The sequence below is a fragment of the Loxodonta africana genome, chromosome 10, assembly GCF_030014295.1.
Source record: "Loxodonta africana isolate mLoxAfr1 chromosome 10, mLoxAfr1.hap2, whole genome shotgun sequence".
Taxonomy (NCBI): Eukaryota; Metazoa; Chordata; class Mammalia; order Proboscidea; family Elephantidae; genus Loxodonta; species Loxodonta africana.
Genome location: NC_087351.1, coordinates 29704703 through 29719469, shown reverse-complemented (window position 1 = coordinate 29719469; position 14767 = coordinate 29704703). Strand labels below are relative to the sequence as shown.

The window sequence follows — 14767 nt, the reverse complement described above, 5'->3', positions numbered from 1 at the left end:
AGTGATGTTGGCCAGCACTAGAAGAGAGTGCCGAAGGCCTCTCCTTGGCCAAGTAAGGCTAAGGAAAGGAAGAGTAGAGTGAGTCAGTAGTGCCCACTTCAGGGCATTTCAAGTAATTGGAATTGAACTGGGACAGTACTAATCTCCTCTCACAGAAGAAGCCTCATCTTCCCAGAACTAACTCCCCAGATGTGAAGTGAGAAGCCAGGGCACTGAGAGCAAAGTGAGTTTTCTGGCCCTCACAACTTCTGACAGGGCAGCAGAGCCACTTGACTTGCAGGCATTAGTCAATATAGTAATCGGCATTCTTGAAAGAGGTCACAAAGGTATATGCCTCTCAAGTTGAATTTTATTAGGATTAAAATTTGATTTGAAAAATGGAACAGTCATACCTATGGACTTAACATGGACTTTGATCCTCTGAAGCAAAAGTTCTAGAACCTTTTTATTTTCCTACAAGTATATTCTGTGGGAGGGGAAGTTTACTGAGGCCCTTTCATTCTAAGGATTGGAGAAGGAAATGTCTTCTGTGTCCAAGAATTCAAGGACTTGTGTAGACAAGCCATGGCTATTACAGGGATTTGGGTCTGGGTCAGTAGGGTTTTCTTAGGAAAATGCCACTGTACTCTGGTACAGAAGTGAGTTTTGAGGATTTGGGGATTTTAATGATAGTGAGTTTTGCTCTCACTTTACCCTGATTCTAGGTTTTACGTGGAGAAATCACCTAAGAGACCTTAGTTCTTACCCAGTGTCCCAGGGTCTCTCTCCCCCAGTCTAAGGATAAAGACATAAAGAATGGCCCCAGCTGCCAACACTTCTACGTTTTCTTGTGTGTCCCTTACAATGACTCAATTTTACCTTCCAGACTACCACATGTACCTTGTGACTAGAAGCCCCAGTTGGGGAAGTTGAAACTTATGATTTAGAATCCTACCCAGAAATCTTGCTGAGAACCATGGTATAGCATCATCCTAAAAGTTGCTGGTTTCAATTCTTCACCTCTTGTTCTCCTGACAGCCTGGGCCAAGGGCAGGAAGAAACTCTTAATTGTTTATCATTAATGCTCTGAAAATTCTACAAAATACTCCAGCTAAGGCTGGAGGGATGGGATAAAGTTAAGCGAAGGCTGATTTGCTGAATATACTCTGCCTTGTTGGCTAGGTTGGCGTAAAGGTTTATTTTTCAGTCTTTCGCATCTTGGAGATATACAAGAAGGTCATAATAGTTGCTGAGTGGAGATAGGAACAGACACTAGGTATAAAGACGTGCCCAAGGAAATTGAAGGGAAAAATGAATTTAAGTTTTATGCTAAACATCTTTTGGGCTCTTATCATTAAGCTGAATTTTGATTTCTCCCAGTGTCTGCTGGGATGAGTTCCAAAGTTATAGCTACTGGATTGTGGGGGCACAGGACATTCGAACAATCTGTTCTCCCACCTATCCACAAAAGCACCTTTTCATATACTACATTTCTGCCTATCCACATCAGTTTTCATATGTTGAACCAACTTAGCATTTCTGTGATAAATCCCACCTGGTCACGGTGTGTATTTTTATATGTTGATGGGTTAGTGTCTTGGTCATCTACTACTGCTATAACAGAAATACCGTAAGTGGATGGCTTTAACAAAGAGAAATTTACTCTCTCACAGTCTAGTAGGTTACAAGTCCAAATTCAGGGTATCAGCTCTGGAGGAAGGTCCTTGTCCTCCATCTTCCCCTGGTTGAGGAGCTTCTCAGGCGCAGGGACCCCGTGTCCAAAGGACGCGCTCTGCTTTTGGTGCTGCTTTCTTGGTGGTATGAGGTCCCCAACTCTCTGCTTGCTTCCCTTTTATCTCTTGAGGTGCAGGCCATACCCCAGGGAAACTCCCTTTACATTGGATCAGGGATATGACCTGGTAAGGATGTTACAATCCCATCCTAATCCTTTTAACATAAAATTACAATCACAAAGTGGAGGACCACCACAGAATACTGGGAAATCATGGCCTAACCAAGTTGATAACACACATTTTTGGGGGACATAATTCAATCCATGACAGTTATGCTTCCTAGTGTTTTGTTGAGGAATTTTATATCTGTATGTATTAGGGACATTGTATAGTTTTCTTGTGATATCTTTATCTGATTTTGTTATCAGGGCAATACTGTCCTCATAGAATGAGTTGGGAAGCCTTTCCTTCTGTTTTTTTGGAGTGTGTGAAGCCTACTTTAGTTTTAATAGCAGTACAGAATTTCAGTGAGAGGATGTATCTACTAGGTTCCTTACTGACATTCCCTGTATAGCCATGCTGCTGTGACACCTGTGAAGATATGCACTGATGTTCCCTGTATAGCCGTGCCGCAGTGACACCTGTGAAGACATGCACTGACGTTCCCTGTATAGCCGTGCTGCTGTGACACCTGTGAAGACATGCACTGACGGTTCCCTATATAGCCGTGCTGCTGTGACACCTGTGAAGACATGCACTGACATTTCCTGTATAGCAGTGCCTCAGTGACACCTGTGAAGACATGCACTGACATTTCCTGTATAGCAGTGCCTCAGTGACACCTGTGAAGACATGCACTGACATTTCCTGTATAGCAGTGCCTCAGTGACACCTGTGAAGACATGCACTGACATTCCCTGTATAGCCGTGCTGCAGTGACACCTGTGAAGACATGCACTGACATTCCCTGTATAGCAGTGCCGCAGTGACACCTGTGAAGACATGCACACCTGTAACATCTAGGTCAAAGATAAACGTACATTTAAAATACGGACAGATATTGGTAATCTAGGCTAAGAAATTACAGGTGATTGTTTCCATTTAAATGTCCTTCACTGTTAATTAAGGAAGTGTGTTGTGTGTGTTTGAAAATAATCAGGAAGTCTCTGGATCTGATGTGGGCTTATATTACTTCTTAGATGGGCAGGTTAACAGTAAACGCATCCACTTCTCTGCTTTCCTCCCCAAGATGCATTTAGGCTTAGTGACAGTCCTCCAAAGCTGCCTCAATTTCCGGACTTCTTCTAAGTCTTAGGATGTTAAATGGTGGGAGACTTGGTCTACAGTTGGTAAATGGGGAAAAATCAAGTGAGATTTGGATGGGGGGAAAAAGGGATGATTCAGCCTTTGCTGCCTCTACCCTTCCCGCAATAATACCAATGGGGGGAAAAAGGGATGATTCAGCCTTTGCTGCCTCTACCCTTCCCGCAATAATACCAAACAAACTTCCAGTCTGCAGACAAACTGAATACAATGGGGGAAAGCATTAGCCCCCGTCATTATCCCTCAATGCGCAGAGGCTATTCTGCTGGGAAGAAGCAGTATTGGGAGTAACTAGCTGTGGGACCCACAGCAATGTGTACTTTCTCTCCTGGAGATTAAGAGACACTAATATCAGAAGCAATACGTGCTTGGAAAAGCAAAGCCCAAGGGAGCCAGTGGTAGATATGTACAGTTTTATTACATAAAATATCAGAAAATTCAACATGGCCTATTTCCTTGATTGAAGATCATATAGTCTCTGGTTTATTCAATATATTCACCAGAGCTGCAGGAAATTAAATTGAACCTTCAGAAGGTATCGCATACGGACCTGGTTGGGGTTATAGACGATGAATTCGTTGTAGTTGAGGGTATAACCCTCTGGATTCAGAACTCCGGTGTCACCAGCTGGTCCTAAGGGCACTGTACTTCCATTCCTGTCAAATAGAAAAAGGTATGTGAACAGCAGCCTCTTGGTGCAGAAGTTGGAATGGAGGAAGGAGAGAACCTTATCTGGCCAAGAGTCATCTGGGCCTCCTAGCTCTGAGTACTTACAGGGTGATGAAGTGTGAAGGACTGGGAGCCATCTTGCCCAGCCCCTTGGTGCTGTGTTTGCCCTGAAGTAATCCTTCTGCCTCAGGATTGGCCCCCAGTAGCTCATTACACTGACCCAGAGCTACCTGCAAAGCAAAAGATCTTTGAATGCCCATGTCCTCCTGAGGATTAGATGGCTCTAAAGCCAAGAGAAAAGCCCACCAGCAGTTTCTTCCCCAGCTCCTGCAGAAGAGTGCTTTGCAATGGGAATTGCACTTGGCTCCCCTATCAAGCTCTCCCCTCTTGGTTCTGGGGTCCAATATTTCTCTTTGGAAAAACAGAAACGAATAGTAAACTAGAGATCACAGATGTGTTCCTGCCTCACCTCTGATAAGAGCAGCAGTCCTGTGTCCTTTAGGCGGGAGGCAAAGCAGTAATTGGCACTCTTGGAAGACATGTCGGCAAAGTAGATTCCTTTTCCAAACTGCATTATACAAATAAACATCAAGATCAACAGCTTAACCTGTTGTGTTAGAAGGAAGGCTCATACCACTGACCCTGTGTCCATTCTCGTAAACACAAATTCCCCCCAAAACCCTGCTGCAGAGAGGGTAGAACCATCTGTCAATCTCTGCTTCTGAGGAAAGGAGGGATATCTTTAAAAAATTAAAGAAAAAGGGACATAGTAAGAAATGGCAGTGTTATCAGTGAGCTGGTTTAATTCTTGGAAAGGAGCACTACCTAATTACTATATCCTTTTCCCTGTGCCTCCTTCCCTGGTTCAGTTTCTACTCACCATGTAACCTGTGATGGGAGCCTCAGCTGGGGCAATTCGAAGCCCATGGCTCAGGATTCCTACCCAGTTACTCAGCCTGGAGCCATGCCAGAGCAGCATCCTAAGGAAAAGCTGTTATTGTCAACCTGTACCCTCTGTTGCTCTCCTGCAAACAAAGGCCATGAGCATGAAAAAGCCAACAGCTGCCTCTGTCACCCTCCTCCATAATTCCCACAACTGCACTTCAGGCAAGGCCTAGAGAGTAGTAAAGATGGGGAATGTCTTTCCAAACCCAGAGCCAGACTCAGACCTGTTAGGAAGGTCCTCCCTGAAGGCTGCTTTCTCACCCTCCTTCTCTACTTCAAAAACATCCAGCAGGGTCATGGTGTAGTCAGTGTGTGTGGGAGCATGGGTAGACTGTAGATACTGGGAAATCACCTGTGAAAAAGGATGAAAGGAATGGCTGCTGTGGACTCCGAAAGAGACCAGGCTGAGCTGAAGAACATCATGGCTTCTGGTATAACTTGGCAGAGCTTTCTGTTCCCGAAAGGTCTCACAGGGCAGTTAGAGTTCTAGAACCCAGATTCCTAGTAAATAAAAATTGTCCTTTCGATAGTTGGCTCTTAACCAGAAGTAGAGAACAGCGGAGTGGGGGAGAGTGGATCTACAGACGTGAAAAGAAATGATCATTTTTCTTACCTTGAACTCATAACTCGCATGGTCTAGAGGGCGCAAGGCACAATGTAGGTTTCTATAGTGTTGGTCCAATGGGTGTTCTGGGCTTTGCAGCTCTGTTTTCACCAGCTTAATGGCAATTTCAATGTCTCCCAATGCCTGATGAGATGAGATATGAAATCAATGTGGGAGGAACCTAGGTCGAGAGATTTAATATCTCCCAATCCACACGTATCTCACCTCTAATAGTTGGACTTTTTCCGACAGTTCTTTCTCTGTTCGGATTAGTGGAGGGGTACGGAGTCTAAGGACAGAGATATAACCCATGAGCTCTTAGATGTGTGGCCAAAGGGCACATAACTAAAAACAAGAGACTAAGAATAGGTCCTTTGGAAAATAGGTATGAGAAACTGGGGTTTTCATTTGAAAGAGAGATCTGTAGAGACTTGAACTCCCAAATATATAAAAGGATATTATGTATATACTCTGAGATAATACAAACTATACAGATTTTGACATTTGGGACTACGATAGAAATTTTTATTGGATCCTTTTTTAATAAGGTATATTGATATCAATAAGGAACAGTTTGGATATAGTCCTGTCTAGAAGCAGAGGTAGACCTGAGACCACTCATAAAGTCGTAAGGTTTTAAAAAAAAATAAGGAATAGAAACTAGCATTATGATCAAAAAACATAAAAATGTGTTTCATGTGCCTGTACCATTTGAGTTCACAGAAATGGTGTTAATGTGGTTATAGTTACCTTAAGGAAAAAGAAAAAGGGGGCGATATGCTTGAAGGTATTTTACTTGGTGGCTGGATACTAGACTTAATCTCTCTTGAGTCAGTAACTTCCACTTGGTCAGGCCAGGTGATTGCCTCCTGTATTTGTTACAGCTAACAAATAATTTATAGATAGCCATTAAATAGGCTATCTATAAATTATTTTGGTTCTGTATCTATTCAAGACAATAATTTCCTTAGGAATGTAAAATTTAAAAGATTATAGCTACTGCTAGTTGATTTAGGGGATAAGAAGGGGTAGGAGAACAAGCTGATTTAATAGCACAGGGCCTTACCCAAAGTCATGTGGGATTCTGGTATAGAATTCGTTGCATGCTTCCGTGAGAGCTCGTCCGAGCCGGCCAGCCCGAATACAATCCTCAATCTTCTTAAGAGACTGGTAACCTGCCTTGATTTGTGCTACTGTCAGCTTTCCTGTGGGCCCAGCCAGAGATCAGACTTCACAAATAGGATCCCAGCTTGTAAACTGCACTTACGTCCCTGCTCGACAAAAGACTTTGAAAATAGACCCTCCCCCTTCCACAACCTTTCACCTCAAATCCCTTTTCCTCAGTCAGTACAACCATAACGGTGATGGAATACCCATTAAAGGAACTAGGAAATATGAAGAGAGAATGTAGGGCCGAATCTGAAGTCCTACCAAGTGGGGCTTTCTTGGTGTCATACTTCATCTCAACCATCATCTCTTCCATGGCCTGGACATTACAAATCAGCTTTATCAGCTCTTGTACCCGAAGATCTAGCTTCGACTCTGGTTTCAAGGGGGATTTAAGAGATTCCTCTTCTTTTGTTTCCTCTTCACCCTATTGCAAAAAAAATCGTAACATCTGAAAGGATCGATTTTAAGTTCCTCGTTAGGACCAGTTCTATAATATCCCTGGCAGATGATCATCAGTTGGCTTCTATTTGAACACAGGAACTTCCATTATTAACATGCTTGGAGTCACTCAGTGTGACTTCCACTTTCTAGGCCTAATTCTGCTTCCTACAGTTAAAAACTCACAACATCGTCTAAAAATGTCCTCCTAGGGGACAGGAAAGTTGATAATGGGGAACGCAAGGTTGAGAAGGGGAGTGTTGGCACATCACGGGATTGGCAACCCATGTCACAAAACAATATGTGCATTAATTGTTTAATGAGAAACTAATCTGCTCTGTAAACCATCATCTAAAGCACAGTAAGAAAAAAGAAAAAAAATGCTCTCCTCATATTATAGTCCTCTAAGTATTTAAAGATAGCTTTTTTATTGTTTCTCAAATCTTCTCAACTGAAAAAGACTAAAATTTCTCCATTTTTTTCAGATATGTGACAGTTTTTAAGGCCATTGTCACCTACCTGGTTGCATCTCAGTTTGTCAAAATTAACTTTTTTTGCTATGACATATAACCAGAAGTGAAGACAACTTTAAATACAGTTTTATTAGTTTGACTATTTATTATTCCTTTTGATCCATGGAGCACAGTTTACTCTGACACACTTGGGGTCACCCAAAATTGACTTGACAGCAACTGTTTTTTTTTCTTTCCTTTGATCCATAACATTAAACTTCTGGAAACAGGACCTAATATTTTGTAAGAACCTTAGTAAACAACAGAGACTCGAAACCCACATTCTATCATTCTTACAGCCCCTTCAAGGTTACAAAGATCAGTGAGTTACTCCTGAAGGAATCGTTATCTTTTCTTAGGTAAGAAACAGCAGTGACTCGAACTATCCTGGCCTGTTGCAGTTAGGACCTGATCTATGCCATTCTGCTAGGCTTCACTCTGGTTAAGAGGTGACAGCTTTTCTCCCAAGAGTCAGAGTTCACCTGTGTGTTGGTAGCGTAGTCCATCTGTAGCATATCATATTTTCCAGGTACCTTCTCAAACTTTTCACGATCCTCCCAATTATTTTTCGTTTTGTCAAGGAATCTATAGGGTCCAAAATGGTAAGAAAACCTTATAAATCAAGGACTAATGCTGGGATGAGTTCACAACTTGTGTTTCCTTAGACAGGACCCCTCCAAAATTTTTATTTCCCACAACAGAGTTCCTTTAAGCATCAGCTTTCCAAAAATCCTAGATTCTAAATCAGGGCAGTGAATGGACAGAAAGCTCGGGAGACAAAGGGATCAAAAAATGAGAAAAAAGGACCGTGGGCTTAGCAAAGGCATAAAAACAGCATAAAAATCATTGAGAGTTAAGACAAAAGATCCTTATCCAGTCCCCTTCTCTGAAAGAAGCATGCTTTCAGAGTCTCCAGAAGGTTCTTCATCCATATCGTAGCAACAGGATTTTTTTTAACTCTAACTGGATAGTCTCCACCCCATAATGGTCTCCACTTTTCCGAAACTCCTGAATTTCTTAGTCTTAAGGTTCTAGGTTGATCTAAGAATTCAGTTTGGTGTTCCAGTCAAAGGACGAGTGGAAAGACACATTTAGGCCAAATCACATTTATTGTAAAATTTTTAATCTTAGGAGATATATCCACAAAGGGTGTTTTTTGTACTCATTACTTAGCACTCACTTTTTCTGAAAGATTTCCTTGGCCTTGGTGAGGTCCCCTGAACAAGCCACCAAGCTGTGCTGCCCTGTTTTCCCAACTGCAAAGTAAATGACACACATAAGATGGTCCTGTTTCCTTCAACCTATGAAGAGTTCCCTTATAGTAACAAGACAGCTCTCTACAGTCTTTTTTTTTTCTTTCTCCATATCAAAATCACATTTTATTGATTTGTCAGTGAAGATATGATATGTGCAAATATTGAAAGAATTCTCTAATCAAGGGGGCTGAGAAGCATGGTTTCAAACCTGGCTGTCCTTTCCTCATTAAATATACGTGCTGCTGCACACCCAGACCACTTGCTGAGTGTCCAGATTGCTGCAGATCAGTTTTCTCTGCAACAAAATGCAGTTGTTTCTGTAACTCTCCAAGCCTCTGAAGTCAGTATTTGTCTTCCACAAACCTTTCACTATACCACACAGTACACCTGCAAATCTTAGGTGTCACTATGCTATAGTAAGGACTTTTTTATTTAAATAAGCAAAATTTGGACTCTCTAAGGCCTTGCTGCTTAGTATCTGACAAATGGGGAGGAAAGGGAGAAGGGAACGGTGAAAGGGCTTAGGGAACTGATCATGTTGATACAAGTTATGTGCGAACTGCTGTATCTTTGAACAACGCTCGCAGATCAGTCACAGGAGAGTTCTCAGTTTCCATGGGCTGCTCTTAGCTTTTTCCATGGGAGCTTCCTAATGAGGACGCTCGTCACTTCCTAGTTTCTAGAAGCCCAACTTGATTTCTAAGTCCCTTGCAGACTTTAGAATCACCATTTAACTTATTTAAACCCAGAGGATCCTTTGGCCACTTACTAAGCTGTTTTTGGTTTTCTGAATGACAACTTATAAAATCCATAATAAAAGTCATTACCTCGGCCCCATCTCATCCAAACACTGAAGTTTCTCTGGGCATCATCTTCTAACAACTGAATCAGATAGTACTTGTTGTTGTTGAACTGGAGATTGGTCTATGATGAGTGGGAGAAATAAACTATATACATAAAGGAGATAGGTATGCAAATGGAGTCACATATACTAGTGACTCCTCCCTGGTCAGAGGAACTAGTAGTTTCCATAAGGAAAAGGACAGCATGGGCAAGAATATTAGGTTTCCTATAAGAGTAAGGATATAAGAAAGGTATCAAAACCACCAAACCCAAACCCGTTGCCGTTGAGTCGATTCTGACTCATGGCAACCCTGTCGGACAGAGCAGACAATGTTCCAAAGGGTTTCCATCCAAGGCTGGAATCTCTACCGGGAAACCCTGGTGGCGTAGTGGTTAAATGCTATGGCTGTTAACCAAAAGGTTGGCAGTCTGAATCCGCCAGGCGCTCCTTGGAAACTCTATGGGGCAGCTCTACCCTGTCCTATAGGGTCACTATGAGTCAGAATTGACTTGATGGCACTGGGTTTGGTTTTTTTTTTTAAATCTTTACTGGAGCAGTCTGCCACGTCTTTCTCCCTCAGAGCGGCTACTGGGTTTGAACCACTGACCTTTGGGTTAGCACCCAAGTGCTTAACCACTGTACCACCAGGGCTCCTTAAGGAGGAAATAACCAAAAAAATACCCACTGCCATTGAGTTAATTCTGACTCATAGCGACCCTGTAGGACAGAGTAGAACTGCCCCATAGACTTTCCAAGGACAGCCTGGTGGATTCGAACTGTTGACTCTTGGTTAGCAGCCGTAGCTCTTAACCACTACGCCACCAGGGTCTCCAAATGAACAAATAGGGTTTACATATTAGGCTTCGAATTTCTAGGAATTAAAGTGGGAGCCAGTAAGCTTCCTAAAACCCTCTACCCAACCTCATCCTGTTTTTTTTTTCCCTGCCTCAGCTTCTTCCATTAATATTCCCTAGGCCACTTGAATTTTCTAGTTTCCAATTCATTTCCAATGATCATTTCCTAAACGAAAACAATTATTATGTTTTAATAATTATTATGCCCCAAAGGTCTATAATAATTATACTTTTCTTTGGAAGACTTACTCTTTGATAGTTTTAATTACAGCTTTGGTTTGTTAGCTGTAGCAATTTAACAATGAGCTGAGGGCAGGACAATATTAGAAGGGGACAAAGGCCAGGCAGGAACCACTGACACATCTATCCCAAATCTAACCTGACCTTACTTGGAGACAATCAGAGCGAATGTGACTAGTGTCTAAAAGGAGGTACCAAGTAAGTAACTAGAACTCAAAGTGAAGCAAGAGAAAAGTCCAGGATACAGCATCAAAAAAAAAAAAAAAACCCACTGCTGTCAAGTGGTTCTGACTCATAGTGACCCTATAGGACAGGGTAGTTGTCCCATAAAGTTTCCAGAGAGCACCTGGTAGATTTGAACTGCTGACCTCTTGGTTAGCAGCCATAAGCTCTTAACCACTACGCCACCAGGGTTTCTGGATAAGGCACAGCCCTGGTTACTTAGACATACTACTTTAGTAAATATGCTGCCATTTCCTACCTCTACCTTTGGCGTGCTCACATTATAATAGTCATAGGATTTTAGAACAAAAAAAGGCCTTAAGATCTTTTCTGTCTGCTCATGATATTTTAAGTGGAAGAAATAGTAACTAAGGAACACTAGGAAATTGTTAAAATTGTATATGTTGAATCAATAAAATATGGAAAGACATCCAGGAAATACAGTAATGAGAGCAAATGTATTATCTATTCGAAACAAATGAAATAAAGAGAAAAAGATTAGTTAAAAAGAAATAAATTTAACTACATAAAAATTTGAAACTAACATGGGCAAAAGGCACAGATTTGGAAAACATATTTGCAATTTATTTAACAAACAGCTATTCTCCATATTAGATAAAGTTCCTTAGAACTAGTAAGAAAAAGGTGCAAAAGGATATAGATAAGAGTTCTAAAGACATGAAATTTGCAAAAAAGATCTGCTTCTCATGGGGGACTCCACTAGCAGGTCGAGTGTTCTAGGGCTGCGTATGGGAGAATACTAACCACCAGTGGCTAATGTAAGGAATTTCAGAATTAAAGATCTGGGCATTGGGACTCTGTCATCAATAATTATCAAAAAGCAATTCCCATAAACAGAATGGCTCCTCTCCTTACCTGATTCAACATAACATCGTAGACATCATTCCCTTCACAATATACATGGGCCTACAGAGAAAAAAATGACATTCGTATAGTCTCAGCCCTGAGCAGGTCCTAAATGAGGCTCTGAATTTTCTTATGCCTCAAAGTGTCACTCTTCAGAACCACCAATACCTATCCGTACTACCCTCCAGAGAAGCAAATGCAAACATACTTTCTTGGACACATAGCCCGTTACTCTAATGAGAACATTCTGCCTTTTTCTAATTATGAAACACAAATGATTCTAACTCAGTTAAAGGAAGCCTGCTCCAGAGGCAGCCTTTCTTCTGTATTCTTCAAATCTTTTTCTCTTTCCTCAGTAACACACGCCATTCCAGGGCACAATCTTTCGTTAGAACAAAGAGAACGGTTCTCCCTTAATAACGATATAATTTTCTGATTGAGAAAGAGAGAATGAGTGTGGAAGGTTGATAACAACCCAATTCATAAACCACATTAAAAACACTCTGATTATTACCACTCCCATTCCCCAGACCCTGGAGAAAATAAACCATTAGCAATATCTTGTAGAGGATTCCTAAAATGAATATCAGCAATGTCCCAGATAGGATTCCCAGTAACCAAACCACACTGCTCTCTGAGGAATCAATGGACTGAGGATTAGCTCTAGAGTCTCTCACCTTCCCCACTTTGACTGTGCACTCTGGGTCTACAGGAGCTTTGCCTTTTAACAGTAAAGTCTTCACAGATTCTGAGGAAACACAGATACGTACTATCGTTACTCGTACAAGAGTCAAATGCAGCTGTCATGGTTAGATGGGCGCAAACAGTTGCCAATGAGTTGATTCCTACTCATGGCGACCCCATGTGTGTCAGAGTAGAATTGTTCTCCATAGAGTTTTCAATGGCTGATGTTTCAGAAGTAGATCGCCAGGCCCTTCTTCTGAGGTACCTCTCTGGGTGGACTCAAACCGCCAGCCTTTTGGTTAGCAGCTGGGCACATTAACCATCTGTACTACCCAGAGATTCCTGGTTAGATGGAAATCTGTCATAATTAACTGTGCCCTTCCCAAGCAATCCTGATCTTCTGCCTAGTATCAATCCATCTCAAATAAATGAAAATGAAATTGGAGAAATTAATTATTTCAAAGAAGGAAGAAATAAGAGTTGAAAGAACTACATCTGCTCTCCTCCCCCAGAAAACCTCTTGCTGGTCCATGTCCTCCCTGGCCTACACCATGAAGCTGACCTTGCTTGTCTTCTGTCTTGTCATAATTTTCAGCCTTGCCTTCAGCCACAGGTTCCTTTTTCACCCCCTGATTATGGCATCTTCGAGTTTTCTTTGCAGGAGGGGAGTCTTCTGTAGCTGTGTTGCCATTATTAACTCTCTTAGTTTCATTTAATGCTACAGAAGCTAAAAGGACAAGAACAGGTAAAGAAGCAAAAGAATAAGAACACGTTGAATATGATTCTACTTTCAAAAAACATAATCTTTAAAGAAGTGATTTAAGTGGCTTTTGTAAAAGTTATGGAAGAAATAACAACTGCCACACCCCTGTTCTTGGTAACACAGTCTAAGTAAACACTCCCTAAGAAATGAAGTGAAATAAAAAGGAGCCCCAGGGTTTTTATGAGTTCACCATCCCATGACTTTAAATATGGAAACAATTTTCACCTTTGCAGTCCTAGACCCATCTCCTTGACCCAACCCAATGTTACACTGTCAGTATGGCTCATGATTTAGTTTGCACCAGAGGCTGCTTATTTCTTCTGTATACTCCTCCCCCAGTGACAACTAAATAGCTATCCTCCTACTACCTGAGGCAATATGCCGTAACAGGAAATTGACCCTAGAGTTTTCTGGCTGGCTTAGAGCCCAGGTCTGCCTTTTCTGGCTGTAGAACTCTGGACAAGTTATTTAATCTCTTTTCACCTCAGTTGCCCCAACTGTAAAATCCTGAGGATGATAACAGTAAAACCAAAAACCAAACCTGTTGCGGTCAAGTTGATTCCAACTCATAGTGACCCTACAGGACAGAGTAGAACTGCCCCACAGAGTTTCGGAGGAGCGTCTGATGGATTCGAACTGCCAACCCTGTGGTTAAGAAACCACAAGGCCACAAGAGTTTCCATGATAACAATAATACCTCATTTATAGAGTGGACCTATCCATTAAAGAACATGGTACACAGAGTACTATATCTCACCAATTCTAAGAGTTACATCATATCATCTCTGAAAGCAGCATGCATCTTACAATACATGACATATTTACAGTGAATCATAGTTCAACTGGAAGAGTTTTTCTTCCTTTGTTGTTGTTTGGTGCCCTGGAGTCCGTTCCGACTCAGAGCGACACTCTACGTAAAACAGAATGTAACATTTCTGGGGTCTGCCCCATTCTCGTAATCGCTGTGCTTGCGCCCATTGTTGCAGCCAGTGTGTCAATCCATCTGGTTGAGGGTCTTCCTCTTTTTTAAATTGATGACATCAGGTACTTAGTGCTTGGCACACAGCAGGCACTCTGTTAGTTGTTAAAGGCACTCTGTTAGTTGTTACAGGCCCACAAGACCTTACCTACATTTCTGTAATTCAAAAAAAGCTGAAACCCGAAAACTAATTCGGTAGTCAACGAAGTGCGGGTCAGGGGGTGCTGGAAGGGGTAGGGTCCAAAGCAGTAAACACCTTTCCTTTTCCCATTTCCGTCCCCCTACCCGCTCCCTCACTGCGTCGCCCAACACAGAGCTCCGAACCTCGCGCGCGGCCGCGGACCGTCCCCCGCCGCCGAGCCGCCATGGAGCCAGAACACTGACGTCACCAAGCGGTTCTCAGGAATCGCCTGCCTGGTCACAGAGCGGGAACACGCAGCGCGCGTGCGCCCTAGCGAGAAGATGACCACGCGGACGGGGAGGCTGGCCTCCTAGAAGGCTCATGTATTTGCATGTTGCTATGTATTGTGGGACATCGCCCTAACTGTGAAATGTCTACAGCTCTGAGAGTCTTATAAATCCTGACGAATTTGTTCCTATCCCATAGGGCGGAGGGAAGCTCATCGGTGGGGCCACGACCTGAGTGCGTTTGTCACTCGACAGTTTGTCCCTTGGGAAGGTCTGA

The 14767-nt window shown here is 42.3% G+C and overlaps 1 protein-coding gene across 3 annotated transcripts; it reads right to left on the bottom strand.

The window, feature by feature from the left end:
- Positions 1–3434: 3434 nt before the first annotated feature.
- PARP2 (poly(ADP-ribose) polymerase 2) lies at positions 3435–14700 on the bottom strand. 3 transcript variants are annotated; one of them, XM_064292256.1, is made up of 17 exons: positions 14407–14522; positions 13929–14177; positions 12903–13067; positions 12334–12404; positions 11666–11716; positions 9457–9553; positions 8554–8629; positions 7856–7958; positions 6685–6847; positions 6320–6458; positions 5479–5542; positions 5263–5397; positions 4874–5001; positions 4585–4684; positions 4174–4272; positions 3810–3934; positions 3435–3691 (listed from the first exon to the last, which is right to left on the bottom strand). In XM_064292256.1, exons 2-17 carry the CDS (start codon positions 13936–13938, stop codon positions 3532–3534), a joined length of 1686 nt encoding a protein of 561 aa, XP_064148326.1. In that variant the 5' UTR covers positions 13939–14177; positions 14407–14522; the 3' UTR covers positions 3435–3531. The 3 variants fall into 3 exon arrangements, with proteins under 3 accessions (XP_064148326.1, XP_064148324.1, XP_064148327.1); XM_064292254.1 differs by lacking the exon at positions 13929–14177 and having other exon boundaries at positions 14407–14700; XM_064292257.1 differs by lacking the exons at positions 12334–12404; positions 14407–14522 and having other exon boundaries at positions 13861–14400.
- Positions 14701–14767: the final 67 nt, after the last annotated feature.

Excerpts from the sequence above, each read along its gene's own strand:
- PARP2 (XM_064292254.1), bottom strand. The coding sequence starts at position 14,449 with ATGGCGGCTCGGCGGCGGGGGACGGTCCGCGGCCGCGCGCGAG. Across the intron at positions 9,554-11,665 it reads ACGATGTTATGTTGAATCAG|ACCAATCTCCAGTTCAACAA; the intron begins GTAAGGAGAGGA and ends CACTCATCATAG. Across the intron at positions 7,959-8,553 it reads AAGGAAATCTTTCAGAAAAA|ATTCCTTGACAAAACGAAAA; the intron begins GTGAGTGCTAAG and ends TGGACCCTATAG.